General features: G+C 39.4%; 1 protein-coding gene across 1 annotated transcript; it reads left to right on the forward strand.

Moving 5' to 3' along the window:
• Nucleotides 1-4625: 4625 nt before the first annotated feature.
• Nucleotides 4626-15334, forward strand: slc1a5 (solute carrier family 1 member 5). The gene is made up of 8 exons (XM_008425725.3): nucleotides 4626-5369; nucleotides 9856-9898; nucleotides 10011-10058; nucleotides 10164-10330; nucleotides 11180-11413; nucleotides 11586-11780; nucleotides 11921-12055; nucleotides 12327-15334. The coding sequence occupies exons 1-8, from the start codon at nucleotides 4828-4830 to the stop codon at nucleotides 12553-12555; spliced, it is 1593 nt and encodes a 530-aa protein (XP_008423947.1). The 5' UTR covers nucleotides 4626-4827; the 3' UTR covers nucleotides 12556-15334.
• The last annotated feature ends 3368 nt before the right edge of the window (nucleotides 15335-18702 follow it).

Here is an 18702-nt window from a genome sequence, read left to right on the forward strand (position 1 = left end):
TGCACAAGAGCCATTCAGCATATTTCTCTTCCTTTGTCCACACTCCTACGCTGCACTCTCACCATGACTCAGCAATCTTCTACATCCACCAAAGGCTTTTTTTATTTTTTTTTAACAATGATTTTTTTGTAGCAGTTTTGAGTTTCCAGAATGAGTTTGCAAAAAAAAAAAAAGTATCCTCCAGTATCTGTTGCTGGTAAAATCAAAGCCTTTTTGTAAACTTATAACTGGTTGCGCTGAGCTGATCCTTCATGAATAAGAGATAAATTCAGGCATTTTTTTCTAGTTGCTAAAGCAGTAAAGCAGCCATTGATACCTCCACTATGTTTGCATTTAGGTCTGTTGTTTTGTTGAAATGCTTTGTTAGTTTCATGCCAGATTTAACAATGGGTCTTTTATTCAGATGAACAGTTTTTTTTTTGCTTCAAAATTAAGTTGATTATATAAAGTATTTCAACAAAATGAATAGGTGAGAGAGGAAATGCATTTTTTTCATGACACTGTATCTACATTTTAATGACCAGTCATCCTTTCTTTCACCTGTCCTGTACACCACCAGAGACAGTTTAGACATTTAACTTCCTGTGTATTTATTTTTTACTCCAGATATATTCATTGCGTTATTAAACAGTAATTTCAACATTTGAGCTATAAATTCCTCCACTGTAGGTGGCTTCTAATGACTAATAGTTTTGAACAACATCCGGAATAATGCCAATGTTTACAACAGAACGGTCATAAATTTACATGTCAGGGACGCAATGAAATTACTTTGTACCTTGTAATAATAGATTCGAAATTATCTTAGTAATTATGACAGTTTTTTTTTCTTTTTTTTTGCAAAATGGCTGGACAGTTCACCTAGTTGTTATCAAAATGTATTTTAAATCCAATTTTAGATTTACTTAATTGTAATAATTTGAAGAACATAATAATCAAGCATAACACACACATACACACACACACACATCTATGTGTGTGTCTTTCAATTCATTGTAAGTGTCTCAGCTCTATAACAATCCTAACCGTAGAACCAGAGCTCTATTTGTGTATCAGAGCGGCCTAGTCAAAGTGCAAACCTAAATCCAATTGAGAATTTGTTACAAGCATTGAGAAGTGAAATGAGATGCTCCTAATCCACTTTAGCTGCTTTGAATTTTTTAAAATAAAAACCTTTAGCTGTGCAAAGTTTGACTAGACATATCTCAAAGACTTTAAGTTGTGATTGTAGAGAATTCATCCACAAACATTCACCTAAATAAGAAATTAAATTGAATTAAATTGCAAAATAAGCTGAACTTAAATTTTTGTTCTGAAAAGAATTTGTCAAATACAAATGTGAAATCTTGCCAAATTTAGGGATATTACATTGCTTTTTACATGCCATTATGTGGATAAGAAAACATCTTAAGCGGTAAGAAGATATGATCATGGCAGATGCATGGGAGAAAATATGCAGGTCGACCTTCAAACCCTCACCTTGAGCACAGACTGCTTGTTTTTATAGACGGGGCTCTACGCTAGAAAAACTCCACGCTGGCATGTTCCTGTGGATTCAGCCGTTAAGGTTGTCCTTTCTCACAGTGTAACGCTCCGTAATCACAGTGATTCCTTGCAATCATTCACACAGGCAGCGGGAACAAAGGAACCAGCTTGATATAACAGACGGGCTGCTGTGAGTTCAGCGCCCTACCAGCCTGGGTTCTGGTCCTGTGGGCTTTCTTTGGTGTTAAAGGTGCTTTTCCCACCAATTTCTACCAGTGGGACCCGTTGAAAAAAACCCCAAAAAAAACAACAACATTTGGCTTGTTGTTTGAGTGTAAGGTAACTCCAGAGAGCCTTGGATCAGAATGCAAGCACATTTTTCAGATATCGGACTGTAGCCTCTGTATCCCGGACAATGAGAGTCCGTCTCAAGTTACAGTTTAAAAGACATCCTGCCAAAGATTGCATGGCGGCAGCCAGGAAGCCTTCTTCTCAGGGAAACGTGAAACCCGTACACCAGCCTTTTCTTCTCCCTCATTCATTTTTGCTTTTCACTTTCATTCAGACTTTTTTAATCACATACGTTAGAAGCTTATCACAGCTATCTTCGAATAAGAAACAGCGCAGTTGGAAAGCGGACACCTTTGACCCCACTCCTTGGTTGCAGATGTTTGGTTACTGCTATCGCTGTCTGGCTTTTCATGATGTTTGATGTTTCAAGTACAAAACAAATTTAACGTGCATTTGTCGATTTAACACTCAGGAGAACAAATAAACGCCCAAAGGAGGGAGGTCGCATCAAAGTCCAGTGGCAGCGTACAGCTGTGGAGAAATCCTCCGCCTCTCTTCAGTTAGTTTAACTGCCACTCTAATAAAACGCAGTAATCTGGGACGGGATTAGTCCCTGTGGCTTCATTTTGAATACCAAACACCTTGAGCGCATTTAGGATCACATTAACTGATTGTTTCTTTTAGGTAGACGTCATAATTTCTTTTGGCAGGAGGTTATTTTGAAGATTTTCAAAGCTGAATTACCTTTTCATAATGTATTCATTTGAGTTAAATCTTTTCCGCACCAAACTGTGAAAATACTGAAGACAAATTTCGCTCTATTTGAAATTGTTTCAAAGGTAATGCTGAAAAGTGAGGAGTACATTTGTATTCAACCCCTTCTAATCTGACACACTAGAATCAAATTTAGAGAAACCGGTTGCTTTCTGAATTCAGCCAACTATTAACCAGATCAACCTGATACCAAGCTTTAAATATCTCATAGAGATTTGTTTTTTTTCCCATCATTTGAAAAATGGAGCATGAAAACCTACTAAGAGAGATTTAAACTGATCAGTCAAGGACATCATAATTCAGAGAAGCAGCCAAGAGGCCCCTGGTCACTCTGGAGGAGCTGCAAAATGAGTCTTTCAATGGGATATTAGTGCACTGAGCAAATCTAGCCTAAAGGAATAGTGACAGGAGGAAAGCTGTTGTTGAAAGAAAATCATGACATCCTATTTTTAGTTTGCCACAAGCCAACAGACGACGCAAACCAGCCTCACACATCTTCCTGTTTCTGCGTGTTACCAAATGAAATAAAAATAAGCACTTTCTCCACCCTCTGTTCCTTTTAAGAAAGAAAATTTCCATTTGCACAAAACAGAGGACCGCACCTGACCAGACTGTAGCAGGGTGACACACAGAGGGTGTCCTATACCCAAGAGGCCAAAATGGTGGTCGATATATGTGGTGGAAAACTAACAATGCACATTTCACTGAAACATGGAGGTGGCAGCTTTATGTTGTGGCGATGATCGTCTTCAGCAGGGACAGGGAAGCTGGTCAGAGTAAATAAGTGGCAAGATGGGTGGAAGTTGCATCATACAATTATATGAGTTAGATCAGAGCATGTCTTAGAATGGCCCAGTCAAAGTCCAGACCTAAATTCAACTGAGAATCTGTAGCAAAACATTATTCATCCCGAATAATGACATTGTAGTTGTAGAGGAACAAAATAAGAAAAGGTTGGAGTTGTGTGAATAGTTCTGCAAACCATCGTATGCAACACTGTGATATGTTTGATGTAGTTTAGTTTCTATCTGTAGGGCTCATCATAACTCGTATTTACCCGCTCTAATGTTGAGCTTAACTTTAGGAAAGTGATGCCTGTAGAGCTTTAGATGTTGTTCTGGGTTTTCCTGTGGCCTCCTGGATGACCCGTTGATAAACTTTTCAAATAAATTGGCACTTTTTTCACTGTGGATTACTGGAGTGCAAAACATTAGAGGTTGTTTAGGATAATTGCATTTACTTCAAGATTCTACAAGACGTCAGGCCAGGTTGGTTCAGATAGCAGTTTTATCTTAACAATCATCCCATTAATAATAATAATAATAATAATAATAATAATAATAATAATAATAATAATAATAATAATAATAATAATAATAATAATAATAACTTAAACACAGATTTTTGTATTTACTTAGTTTATCTTTGACATTCAAAATCGTTTGAGGATCTGAAACATTTAAATGAGGAAAATGCTGTTAATCGTTTTCTTAATTTCTATGGTTTCACTGAGATATGTTATGGAGATGTGCTGCTTCATTCTGTTGCATCCTGTTTAGAATTCAATAAAATAAAATATATATACACATATATTCTCACTAGTTCTGAGATTGTAAGCACAGCTGTTATATTTGCATTTAAGGAAATTGTCTTGAAGAGCCACGTCTTTAGCATGATGCAACAGATGTTACAGGTTTCATCTGATCAAACATTAACTAAATATGTTATATTTTCAGTTATCTGCTTTTAGTTTCCACTGACAAAAAATGTGGGCGTGAAACAGTATTTAATCACAATCAAGAAAGCTTGTTCATGAAGCTACTTTATAAGGATACTATTTAAATAAGCTAAATGAAAGGCTATTTCTCAAAGTTTGTTTTTGTCTCCAGGCGGCCACTGTAGTGATTTACTTTCGCAGCAAGTTTTCAAACATTAAAATAAAATTCTTAAAGCGAACAACGAGCATACTAATGGCACACAGGCCAAGAGTTGTTTTTTTTATGGACGGGAATGGGTGGCAGTCAACAAGCGTTTCCTCTCGGAACACAACACGCCCATCTTACGTAAAAGGGGCGGAGGCGGAGGTTTAAAATGCCGGCTAAACGTGTGGCCACAACATCTGCTCCTCCGCGTCAGAACAACCCGGAGAGAAGGAAGTAGGTCGTAAGCCACGCTGACGCTCTGAAAGACTCCCGCCTCATTTAGAAACACGATAAAAAAAACAAAACGAAGCGTTCTTCTTAAAGTTTAGTTTTAAGTTAAGTAACTTTGAGCAACATGGCAGAGAAGGTTGATCTGGAGGAAGTGAAGGCGTCCAACGGCGAGGCGCACCGCGATGAGCCGCTTGCCAACGGGTTTGCCGGGCAGAGGAAGGGCAGCCCGGAGCCGATGTCCGAGCGGGTGAAGAGGATCGTCAAGGCGAACCTGCTGGTGATCCTGACCGTGGCCGGGGTCATCGTGGGGGTCTTCATCGGGCTCGGTGTGCGCACCGTGTCGCCGACCATAACCCAGCAGATCTACATCGGCTTCCCCGGCGAGATTCTCATCCGGCTGCTGAAGATGATCATCATCCCCCTGGTGGTGTGCAGCTTGGTGTCCGGAGCGGCGAGCATCGACCCCAAAGCTCTGGGGAAACTGGGCGGCTGGGCTATGCTGTTCTTCTTAGTGACCACCTTGATAGCCTCGTCCATCGGCGTGGTGATGGCTTTCATCATCAAGCCGGGAAATGTGGAAATGAACACCACGGCAAACGCTAAAGACATGACTGATGGTATCCCGGCGAATAAAGAAGTTATAGACTCCTTCTTAGACCTGATAAGGTGAGTGATAGTTATTCATATTAACCCACAACGTATATTTCCGTTAACGTGGTGTTATTATTACAGCCATATTACGCACGAGGCTAGAGTTCACCTGGCTCGCTCTTCTTGTCATGATAACAAGCGGTTGCATCAGCTTCTGTTTCCTCGTGCGCGTTAAACCCCTGCGGCACGAGATGCGCTTTTGCCGCTCTTTACACGCGCACATTAACTCCACTGTTCATAACGAAGTCAAAACTGGATACTATATGATTAAATAAGTCTCCCAGTCATTGACGTCCACTTTATATCTTAAAAGTAATCAAGAGAGTCGATGTAGCTTGACTTATTTTTTAATAATGTCACTTTTTGAATGACTTGTTCCCGAATCCCGACCCTATAAATTGGACCTAACTGGGCATGGTTTGCATATCGTGACCTCTCTTAAGGTCACGATATGCAAGTATCTCGTCTTGAGGTCGTTTTCAGAAATTAGCCTAAATGCTAACCCAGAGTAAGGGCTTGTACCTGAATACACCATGAGGTTCTTGCCTGTGGCCTCACACTTTAAAGAAGTGTAGTGTCACTATTGCCTCTAACACACCAGAGTATTACTGATTTAAAAAAACACACACAAAAAAAAGTTGTGATGGCTTGTTGTACATTTTATCACATCACATGTGTCATGGTTTTTCTTTCTGATAGTAGTGAGGTCACACTTCTTCCTGTTCCTGTTACCAGAAAAAAAAATAAAAAAAAGAGGTACCATAGTTTCCCCTTCCTTGGTTCTAGTGAAGTCAGAGGGTTTCCGTTCACAGAAAGCAGAGCACTGCATCAAACCAGACTGTAGCTGGCTGGTTGGATTATATTTAGACCCAAGTTGTGCATCTGCACACAACAAAATCTGCTCTCTAATTCAAGACGCTGGCAGCCTGAACCTGTTTTTCCTCTTGCTTTTTTATGCATGCCTGATATTCATGGGACATATGTTTCTTCATCTTTCTTTTGAGCACATGGAAGCAGCTGTGCTCGGAGTGTAACAACTATTGAGTGGGATCTTAGTTTCTTTTGACAAATTATCAGGTTATTTGTTCTGAAGACAGGAAAAAACAAGAGCTAAACATGTTTTCAAGAGCTTATTTCACATTAAATGTTACTTTTTTTGTCATACAACAGGCTATTATTAGCTAGGAAATTAGTTTAGGTTTTATTTTTTGGTTTGTGAATAACATCTCATTAAAATAACTTTAAATCATCTTCATAGAAAATCTTTGCCATTTTGTAACTTTTTTTATATATATCCTTAGCAACTTAGTAATGCCAGAAACTAGCCTATGTTTCACAACTGTCCTTGGAATTAGCTTCTTAGAAAACACTAAATTTGGCTAAACAAAAAAAAAAAACGGCAGAAACAACTTGACTTCTCATCCCCATCCAGAAGTGTGCTCACATTCAGTGCAGCTGTTGCATAACGTTATTTTTAAGGCAGCTTTTAGTAATTATGGATGTATTTTCCACATCTCCTGCTCCCCCTCCCTCCTCCTGCAGTGCCACCTACTCACAAACACCCACTTCCTGGAAAAACAGCTCTTGTGTTTAAGAAAACTGCATGGTGCAACAGGGCAGAAGACATTTAGTCGTTATCATGATCCCATCACTTTGCATGCAAATACGCCGCTGATTGGCCAAACTCTCTCTTTTGTCCCACATGCAGATTATTGATCAAAGGATACAGAGAAAGTACAAACCATGCAGGGGTTGTTCCTCGATACACACATGATTAAAGTCATACCATGGCACATTTTTCACAAAGAGTTTCAAGTGACCTGACTGTTATTAAAAGATTAACATTGTTGCCTACGGATATTTAGGCATGTTGCAAAACCCGCTCCGTGACTCGCAACACACTCGCCTAATTTTAAGGACGCAGAACTTCATATTTAGGTTCCTGGGAGTAAAGTCAGCACACCCTCCTTCTTTTGTAGGGTTTGAAATACCAGGACGTAATTAGAAAATCTGTCAGTGTTTACTACGGTGCATTTTTCATACAGAATGCGCACAAGACAACAGGCCTGTGACGATGGAACAGGAGGGGTTACAGAGAAACCTGCAGCAATTACAACAACAATTAAAAATGACATCTTGAGTAGAGTAAGTTAAAGCATAAGAATATATTTTAAAAAAAACACACACAGAGAAATGAGCATTAATTTACTAAAAGGTGGCACCCATATCTATTTACTAAAAATAGATATGGGTGTCAACAGACCTCAAGAGGTCTAAAAAAAAAATAAATAGAAAAAGCAGTTTGTACCTTTAGTTATACTGACGTGGCTGAACTCAGTATTTGATTACAGCAATCGTTTGTTTCCAGCCTGACAAGACGTTTATCTCATGTTGGGCACATGCCGTCACTACGCACACATGTGTGCTTCCACACTATCCTAATCACACAGCTGGTCTCTTATTAGAAGGAGCCCGCCCTCCCGCCTCTCCGTCTCGCTCCGTGTTTTGGTGGCTTCACAGCCGGGTGGATCTGAGCTGTTCGAGAAACAGCAGCAGCCTGGCTCACAGATCCAGGTTGGGTTTAATGTTTAATGTCGCTGTTTGGTTGGGGATAAGTCACTGTGTCTTTAAAACTGGAAACAGCAAGTTGCAACAAGTTTGCAGCCATTCCTGTGCATCCGTGTTGACTTTTCTTATCTCCCGCTTTTTCCTTTCACACATAAACCAAATGTGTACTTGTACAGTCAATGGTCAGCTGTGATGTCACCTGTTAGCTTTGCGTGCAATCAGTGATGTTTTTCTAGAGCAGCACAAAAATGTGAAAGCAAAGTTGGATTTGCAAACACCACAGAGGTGTTTGCAATATACCCAAGTTAGGTTAGCTAACTTGGCTTGTTTTTCATCTTCATACCAAAAGTCAAATAAAAAGAACGTTTTTGTTTATCATGCTATCATGAATCACCAATATTAACAGCTGTTAAGTTTTAAAGCCAAACATTTATCCGCCCTTGTTGACCTGCCCCGGATCGGAGGAGGCAACAAAACTCCAAGTCCACGTCAGCCTTTAACAAAAGGACACACCTTCGTAGCAGCATGGGATTGATGCTTTGTGTGTCCCGGTCAGCGTTGGCATGGCAGTGACACCTTTGTGTTTTAGCTCACAATTTACATAGCAATGTCACATGTGACTCATTGAAGACTTTACCCTCTCAGAATGTGACGCGCTCTGAATAAACCGATCAGCTGAGGACGATTCACTGGGAAGCTGGTGTTCATGATGGAGTTTCACATCAGCATGTGGGACAAAGTCACCTCCAGAATGGGGAAGAGGGACCAGACTGCTTAGGTGTGATCTTTGGTGTAAACTACTGTATGTTACAAGTTAGGGTGGACGGTGCCATGCACGCATTTCGTCTTGTACAGTCAGGATGACCCCATCTAAATACATTAGATTACAATAGGAAAATTACTTTAATTCAGACATGTAATTAAAATAATAAATTACTCTCTAAGTGCTTTAATTCAGGTGTTTGTTGCTATGGGTTTAAACTAGTAATAGACCTCAGGAAATATCAATATTATTTGACCAATAAAAAAAGGTTTTTAATCCAGAAATCTTTAGTTACGGCCGAAACAATCAACATTGCTAATGCTAAACTGATTCCACATAAAGGCAGGTGAGACCCAAAAGTATACTTTCCTAAAGACTGAGTGCTGTATCCAAGGACATTAATGGAAGGTTGAGTGGAAGGAAAAAGATTGTCAGCAAAAGGCGAAATCCTTTTTTCAGGATGTGACAATGCTGGTTGATCGAAGGACGACGCTCCAATTCCAACATCTGACATCTGTAATAAATATGGAACTATATTATTGCTTGCAACCCCAATATATATTTTTCTTCTTCTCCATTTTAAAATATTCAGTAAACGTAAGAATGGTACGTTAAGTAATCCAAAGCTTGTATTCCTGGAAGCCTTTTTCAACCTTTGTTTCCAGCTGCATGCCGCCTCATCACATGATGTTTGAGCCTCATGTTTCCAATGATTGGCTGACAAGAAGGAGCTTGTGACGTTAATGCCTTATTGCTCTAAATCCAATGCAGACGGCTGAGAGCAGGGGTATCGAGTACACAAGGCTTTACGAGTTCTTGGGGGAGGGAGGAGGTGTAATTTGCGGTTTCACTTGATGTATGTAAAAGCTTTTTTTTGTACTAGCCAGTGCAGACTTATTACCTCCATGGCATTAAATAATAGGAGCACAAAGGAGGGAGAAAAGAGATTTAATAGTTTAGAAAAGGCTACGACCCAAGGTACTCTGGGATGTAAAACTACATAAACTGCTCGAATTAGGCTCAAGGTTTTAGCTATAACACACTGATTCATCTTACAGATCTTGTAAGACATGGGCTTAAACATTTCTGCTCCACTGTTTTAACTTTGGGTTTTTTTCTCATGTATTTGGGAAGTGAAATAATACGCATTGTTTTCGCTTCTTCTCACAGAAACATCTTCCCCTCCAACCTGGTGTCTGCCGCCTTTCAGTCGGTGAGCATTAGACCTTAAATCTGTGATTTTGTTTCTAGATAACGACCTTGCATAACAAAAGAGGCTTTTGTACTTCTTAATAAATATGTTTTTTCTTATTCTTCCCCACTAGTACGGAACGTCCTACAAGATGATGAACACGTCCGGCATCCCAGAGAAGGTGAGGGATTTATTTGGCTATCAACAAAACTCCACAGATGATCATTTTGCTTCCTCTTCCAGTTTTTTCTTTTCTTCTTCTAAACAAATCCGCACTTCTTTCCAGGTTCCCATCGGAACAGATCAAGACGGGATGAACATCCTTGGGTTGGTGGTGTTCGCTATTGTTTTCGGTGTGGCTCTGAGGAAGCTGGGCGAAGAAGGAGAGATCCTCATCAAGTTCTTCAACTCATTCAACGAGGCCACCATGGTGCTGGTGTCCTGGATCATGTGGTAAGAAAACGCCCCTCGTTAATGTTTGGTCGTTTTGGGGGTCTGCAAAGGTGAGGAGGACCCAAAAATGTCAAATTTGAACAACCTACTGATGAGTAGAAATCTTCTAAACCTAGAAGATTTCAGAAACGCAAAGTTCTGTTACATGTTTGTTTTAATAACTCAGTAATTACATTTTAAATGATTCATTTTAAATAATTATGAACCTTATGTTTTTTTTTTTATCTCTGCTGCTACTGGTGGCACTTGAATTTTTATGGGAAGTGTTTAAATTTTTTTAGAAAGCAAATATTACATTTAGTAGTTCAGACAAACTTACAGATTCCGGAAATTCTGTTGAAATAATAAATAATACACAGTTATCTATTTCATAAATACAATGTTGTTACAGTAAATAAAGGTTTGTAGGTTTCTATAAATAATAATTCAGAATTTTAAAATTAATTCAGATATCTATGTGAATTGTGAACGGTCCCAAGAGATTAGAAATTATAAATTGTGCATCACTAATCATTTTGTTTAGTTCTCAAAATATTTTTCCACCACTGAAAAGAAAGTACTCAACTTAAAGCTTTTTTTTTTTCTTTCTAAAATTTCCTAAAATCAAGTAGTAGCATAATTTTTCAAATAGCACTGCGATAAATATTTCATTTCTAGGCTCTTTAGACATCTACTCTATGTCAGAGATGTCGACACGTCTAGAGGGTGTTACTAGTTTGAGACCTTTCAGAAAATGTTTTTCTCAAACAAAGCATTGTAAGTCTGTTAAGTAACCTTCATCGGTGAGGTACGTTTCCTTTGTGCCGTGTTCCAGAAACCTGACCTGCAGCATTGTCCCGGTCTTTTCAGGTACGCCCCTATAGGTATCATGTTCCTCGTCGCCGGTAAGATTGTGGAGATGGACGACGTCGGCAAGCTGTTTGCCAGCCTGGGAAAGTACATCGCCTGCTGCATGATTGGCCACGCCATCCACGGCCTGCTGGTGCTGCCCTTCATCTACTTCATTTTCACCAGGAAGAACCCCTACACCTTCCTGTGGGGCATTTTCACAGCCTTGGCTACGGCTTTTGGAACCAGCTCCAGGTATTTTCACCTCAAACTCGCATCTGTTTGCTCAGTTTTGGTTGCTGAATATCCACAAACTGAGGCTCTCCTGTTTAGACACGCACGCACACACACACACACACGCACGCACACACACACACACACACACCCACGCTCCTCCTCCGCTCTGAAACTGTTTCCCTGTTTCCAGCTCTGCCACTCTGCCCCTCATGATGAAGTGCGTGGAGGAGAAGAACGGCGTCTCCAAGCACATAAGCCGCTTCATCCTGCCCATCGGCGCCACGGTCAACATGGACGGGGCCGCGCTCTTCCAGTGTGTGGCGGCCGTTTTCATCGCCCAGCTTAACAACACCAGCCTCAACTTTATCCAAGTCATCACCATCCTGTACGTCTGGCGTCTGCGGCGAAGCGACTCCGTTTAAGCGGATCGCTTTAAGCCTATATATGATGATGTGTTTGCAGCTCCTTCTTTGTGTGGAAAGTTTTGTAATTCGGTTTGGTGACTTTGTGGCTTGTGTTTGTCAGTGTGACGGCTACAGCGTCCAGCGTCGGAGCTGCGGGTATACCTGCAGGTGGTGTGCTGACCCTCGCTATCATCCTGGAGGCAATTGGACTGCCCACCAGCGACATCTCTCTCATCCTGGCTGTCGACTGGCTTGTGTGAGTAGAAAGCAAGCGTCGCATTTCATTACACTGCAACCATAAACTTTAATGAATTTTATCTTGCACAGAGCAACACAAAGCAGGACATTAAAAACACAAGAGTGAAGACGGCCAAGTTGCAATAAATAAATCACTTGTGAAATAATTATTTAAATGTCGTTGATTTATGAAAACTGGAATTAAATGGAGAAGAAATTGTATCGCTTCGATACGTAATCCGCATCATAACGTTCGATCCCTCTTCTTATCCCGTTTTGTCCCTCTTTAGTGACCGCACCTGCACGGTGCTGAATGTGGAGGGCGACGCCTTTGGAGCGGGGCTCCTGCAGCACTTTGTGGACAAAACATCCAAACACGAAGGAGTGGAGGAGCTGAGCGAGGTCAGGATGGACGGAGACGCGGCCGCCGCCATGCCTGAGCACTCGCCGCTCATCGATAAGCGAGGCTTGGAGGGCGCGAAAGGAGACCTTTCTTCCGAGAAAGAGTCGTCCATGTAACGCAGACTGTGACTTCTACCGCAAACCCTCCTGCAAACACAAAACCTAAGCTCCCCCTGTTGAGGAAAGAGTCCAAGGAGAGACGACGGACAAGCACACTACAATGCAAAGCAACGCTCTCGGACCTCAAATGCTGTTCTGGACGGGGTGCAGCTAATATCTTATGGGATTTATAGAAACCATGATACACTCAGTAGGTTATTTAATTTTTTGGGGGGGGAATATGAGACTGATTTTTAATTTGTATTATTATTACTTCTCCCTCATGTTTATCTGATGTATTCGGTTGGTCTACTCTGAAATCAGATTGGAAGGTTTCATAAGCCACTTAAAAGAAAACAGACTATTTACATCGAGGAGCGGCAGCAGCAGATGACACATTTATTCATGCTGGACAAATGAATATGAATGTCTGTTGCTGAAGCGTTCTTCTGTCTTATGTGCATCACTGTTCTTCTGACAGAAACTCTTTTTATACATATATTTAAAAAATAATAATAACATAGCGTCCATAGTTACCACGTAGTCTTTTTTTAGATTTAGAAGGTTTTGTAATGCCGCATGTGAAATTAAAACAAGAAGAATGATATGCTTTTCAAAATGGGATGCAGATTTAAAAAAAAACAACAAAAAAAAACATATATATAGCCACTTTCATGCAGGTTTCTTCCAGTGGAGAGTTTCATAGATTTGCATCAATGCAGCAGTGCTCAAGTGTTACAACAGTCCTATTGTTGTTTTTGTTTGCAATTTCCTTTTTGGTGTAGAATTGTGACCAATCGTGTGTGACCAATCGTTTTATCAACTAGTGTTCTGTTAGGTTTTTCAATTGAAGTCGACGCTTTGAAGAGACAAACAATCTACAACACGCTGCTGTGATCTATAGTCATTGCCCTAAACAAGATGATGTCTGAGCAAAATGCTGTTGTACATGTAGAGGAAGCGGTTTTGCTCCATGCTGCTGAAGGTGAAGCACAAACACACAGCAGTAGAGGCTGTGCTTTATCGTTTGCTTTGACTATCGGAAACTGTTTTGGCTAACTTTGCAGGAACAGGTGAAGGTTTAATTGAAGGCAAAGTCCAGTCCAATTTTAATTCATATTAGAAAAGCACCTTTTTTTTTTCTTTTTTTTTTTTTTTTTTTTTTTTTTTACTTAAATTCCGATTTTTAGATCTGCAGAAGAACCAAAGGTACAATCTGTAACTATCTGTAGAGATTATTGGAATCATTCTTTTGTACTGTAATTGGTTCCTTGGCATCTTTTATTTTTAGTATCTCATCCTTGCAGAGAGCACAATGTTTCCTTCACCTTGGTGATGGAGATCCGACTCCCCATGCTGCGAGGACGTAGTTTACCTACCCGCCTTACACCTGCGTTAAAATGGCCAAGATGATATTTGGAAAAAATGTTTTAGTTAGTTGTTTTTTTTTCTTGTTGTTGTTTGGAGGGTGTTTGTTGAAAGCTTTTTTTTTTTAGTCTGTTATAATTGTGGTTATTCATAACCAAATGTTTTCTTAATGTTTATTTTTCCCCATGCTTTTTGACGGGGGTGGGGGGGAAGCAATATAGTTGTTGTATTCCAAAAGCTACTAGATGAAATATTAGCCTCGGTATTGTCCCAAAGGAAAATGAAGGAGCACAAGCGTTCTGACTCGTCTCTCTCTACACGGACTTTACCTTCTTAAAAAGACAACACAGCCTCAGGTTTGATGTTTGCCTTGTTCTTCGGGTACTGCAAGACCAAAAATCAACGTCCGCTTAATGAAGGAGACGCCTGAACTCTTGAGGACACACGATGACGCCTTTTTATTATCTCTTATTCATTTTGGACTTTTCCTCTTTTCACCTCCGCTCATTTCCCCACCAACACGCTGCTGCTTCTGAGCAGGCCGCAGCTTTTGTACGAGAGTATAAATAGAGTGATGAGCCCGGTTTCTTGCATAATGTATGGTATGCATACTGCGTCCGCCATGTCCAGTCTCAAGTTGCCTTCGACTGTAGACACGTCTACGTTTTCAGTCTGGCAGCAGGACCGGATGGGCTGGTTTTACCGTTAAGCTGAAGACATAATGGACTTTGCAAAAAGGACGTCTTATTGGGATTTATTTATGTTTTGGATATTACAGCCACAAGAGGAAACACTTCTTTTTTTTTTTAAGCTCTGGGCCTCTATATGTCTTTGAATGTCCATTTGTAATAGTTTATATTTATTTTTAATCCAAATCTAAAGGATTTTTTTTTATATAATAACAGATCACATTTTTTTTTCTTTCTCCCAGATGGATGGTATTAGGTTTGTCACATTTTGTTATGCATGTTTCTGAAGTGCATGATGAGTGAGGCTGAATCGCACGAGTGACATGCGCACCGAATAAGTTCTTTTTGTTTGAAACAATTTTTGGTTTGCTTGATATTCTATCCCATGTTTTTCATGTTTCAAGTGGGAACTACAGCAGCAGAATTTCATTTTGCCTTTGACGTATGAACATACGTAGCAGGCCTGAAGTCTCACCATTTCTCCTGTGTTGTCCCGTATGTTGTGGAAATCTGATGAAATGTTCTGCATTTTCCCAGCACGTCCGTTCTACTGTTCCACGTTTGAGATTTCAATGCCGTTTTCTTTTTCCATTCTAAACATCACGTGGAGGTTTTGTTCAATCATATTATCTTTTGTTGCAATGAACTCACTGTGATGAGGCTATACTTGGAAGAAAAAATTATTTGTACCGCCAAACTGTAGTCATTTGGTTAAAACCAGTAAACTGTTCTTTCTTAAATTGCTTGTGTCTCTGAGCTTCTTTTTTAAAAGTTTTTATTTACTTTTTTTTAACTGTGCTTAAAATTACCACTTGCACATAAAATGAAGTTTACACAGGGTGGGTCAATGCAATGTAGGGTTGTTTCTGACAGGATACGAGTCATGAATCCCTAAAAATGTTTACAATAATTTTTTTTAAAAGAACACCTGACTGTTTTCATTTCATGGCATGTCAAAAATATTTCTTCTAAAAAATCAGCGGCAAAAATCTTTTTTGGAGTTCATCAGTTAATTGTGACGATTTGTCTTTGGTAACAAACTGTCGAAAAACCTGAAGCCAGTTTTTTAGCTCCTTCAAAACTCCAAAATGTTAAGTAATGTTCTAAGTCGGAGGTGAAATTGGAATATTACTTTAATCCTAAATCTGCCTGGAAAATAAAAAAAAATGTTGGGCTTAACTGTACATCCCCATCAGTTTTTGGATAAATGTCTCTTTAAGTTGCACAGAAACAGAATTAATTTTTTATTTTTTTGTAGTCATGAAAATTCATAATTTGACCCATCGTTTGGCAGAATTGGCAGAGTTCATTTGAATTATTATATTGCTTTGTTAGACAAACTGTCACAAAAACAAGGTTTTAGATGAAAGTCATACCAGAAGTTTAACTGAATCTAAAACCAGTTCTGATTTGTTCGGGGGTCATTGTACCTTTTAACCATCAAGCGGTTGCATTGAGGTAAAATGAATGAGCTGGAGGTAGTCCTCTATTGTAATTTCATCCAATTTATGCAACACCATTACCAATACAAGTACATTTAATCCCACAGCATAATTCTTCCACCATCATGTTTTACCTGGCTTCTAAGAGCTTCTTTCTTGTTTGGCAGCCTGTAGTTCTTGGGTTGCTCTTAAAGTTAATTTTTTTTTTTTCCTTAGAAGCTGACAGTCTCAGGTGGGTAAAACTTTAACACAATTATTACTGAGACTTGCTTAGGAATGGATAACATTCCAAACCTTGCAGAAAACTTATGGAGGAGGATTAAAAGCAGGGTCGGTGCCAGGAAACAAACCAATTAGTATTAAAGAATTCTGCCAAGAAGAGAGATCACACATCCAGACAGGATAGTAGCAAAAGCCTGATGACGGCTATAAAAAGTGTGTTTTCTGTACGACTTGCAATAGCATGTTAAGCCAGATATTTGTGAAAGTAAATATGTTTAAAGAAAGAAAAAAAAACTGCTCAAAAAGTTCATGTCAAAGATGAGGGAAAAGTATCTGTAGCCAGGCAAGTAAAAGTGTTATATTTAAATGTGGTATGCATTAGTCTATTTCTAAAAATATCAACACACAGCCTCACAACAGTATAGATGCCTGATGTAACCTATACACACACACACACGCGCAGAAACACACACATACACACTCTCTCCCTCCCCGGCTCTTTGTAAAGCGATCAGGCCTCTGATGGTGATGGTGCCTACAGAACCACAGGAGCAGCTCCCCACCAAAACGAAGTGTTTATCAGCTGCTGTTTTTTCAGGGCCTGGCTCCACCCGGAGCTCCGTAAACAATAAACAGAGGCCAGGGCCCGGCTACACACTCACTCACACACGCACGCACGCGCACACACACACGCACGCACACACACACAAAATGAAAGATTTCCAGTTGTAAAGATTAACGACTCAGAATACTCACAAACTAGATGAACAACAGAACAGCTCATACTATTTAAATGTTTATTTAACAGAAATGACACAAAAGCGTGGGGAAATTAGGTAAATCATAACCAAAGTTCCAGATCAATCAGAAGAGTAAATATCAGATAAATGTAGCAAACCTAACCAGGTGAGGAAATCTTATGTCTCTAATTGGCTGCATGGTCTCCTGCATTCAGGTGTGTAACATCACAAATACAGAAAGAAAAAAAATGTCAGCGCTCACATCATCTAGCAAGATACAAGGATTGTCTACCAGTCTGATCATTTGATCACAGTCTGAAGATTTTATTGTTTTTTTTTTTGTTCTACTGTGAGAACAACTTCTCAAAGGTCTGAAACATCCCAGGAATCGTGTGGTTGAAGGTTCACCTTAAAGCCAGTCTGTTTGAGGCTGGGGAAAACAGAAACAAAGCACAGAGTTGCATGTCAGACTCTACAGGTTTCATTTAGCATGTTAAAGGTTGAAGTCAGTGACAGCGCTGCTGCAAACAAGTTTATCTAATTTAGAGTCGTCACCAGATGAGAATCTCCAAAAGGAAGTTGGCCATACAGGTTTGCCTTGCAAAGTTGGATCTGAACAAGAGCGTCCCCGAAGTGAACTTTTTACTCTCTAAACATGACCAAAAATAACATTTATATTTAAATGTCAACATAAAAAGCTATTTTTACTTTGCTTTTGTGTATTTTTGACAAAATAATGACACTAGAGATACAAAAACAGAAGCAGGTTAGGCCGCATCATGCATTTATCTGTGACAGAATATCTTCTGCAATATACATGGACTACACTGATTTTCAGGGGTTTTAGTGCCATTGGCTAAATCCAATGGCTACAACTGTGGTTTTGTGAATGTTTAAAAAAACAAAAACATTAGCTTAAACATTAAGCTAATAGTAAATTAAGCTACATTCTGTTGATTTATCTTCCTCAAAAATCTAAATAAACCATATTAGATTTAATTTGGTGAGAGCAAAATCAGAAAGCATTTTTGTTGTTTAATTTTCAGCAAATATGATTTGTTTTGATAAACGTTTAATTAATTTATATATATATTTTTTTAAATCCCGCAATATTTATGCAGAAGAGAAAAAGGTGAAAATCACTCTTTGATTTAAAGTCAGCAGACAAAATAATAAAAAGATTTACTCCCTCCTCTCTGCTAATATTGTATTACGGTGAAATAAAAAAACAGTTGTTGCTTTTCAATCTGTTGAATGCAACTTCATATAAAAAAACGTAATAGATGATAAAGCATTTATTTAAATTAGGAATATTTTTGAAAAAAAAAAAGTCCTGTCAAAGTTGACTAAATACATGCAACGTGCTGTTTATCTGAGCCTCTACCTAATTATGTTTGTGAGAAATGAATGATTCATCAGAATATAACGAAAAGCTTTGAGCAATCTTACATATGTGAGCGGCTGTAAAGAGCAGCCACTCAGGTAACAGGAATGCAAACACACATTTCTAGAAATAATTTGCGTTTAGGATGGCATGGCACTCTCTGCGTGGGATCAAAACGTGTTACTGTCAACAGACTGGTTTGTGACGCATAGCTCATAAGTTGTTCCCGTAAAGCCACATTCCTGTGTGAGGAGTCAGAGACAGCCTCAGCTACGGCATCTCTTTCAAACGTGTTGCGCCATCTAGTGGTCATGAAGAGG

This window comes from Poecilia reticulata, chromosome 13, assembly GCF_904066995.2.
Source record: "Poecilia reticulata chromosome 13, P_reticulata-male-v2, whole genome shotgun sequence".
Lineage (NCBI taxonomy): Eukaryota > Metazoa > Chordata > Actinopteri > Cyprinodontiformes > Poeciliidae > Poecilia > Poecilia reticulata.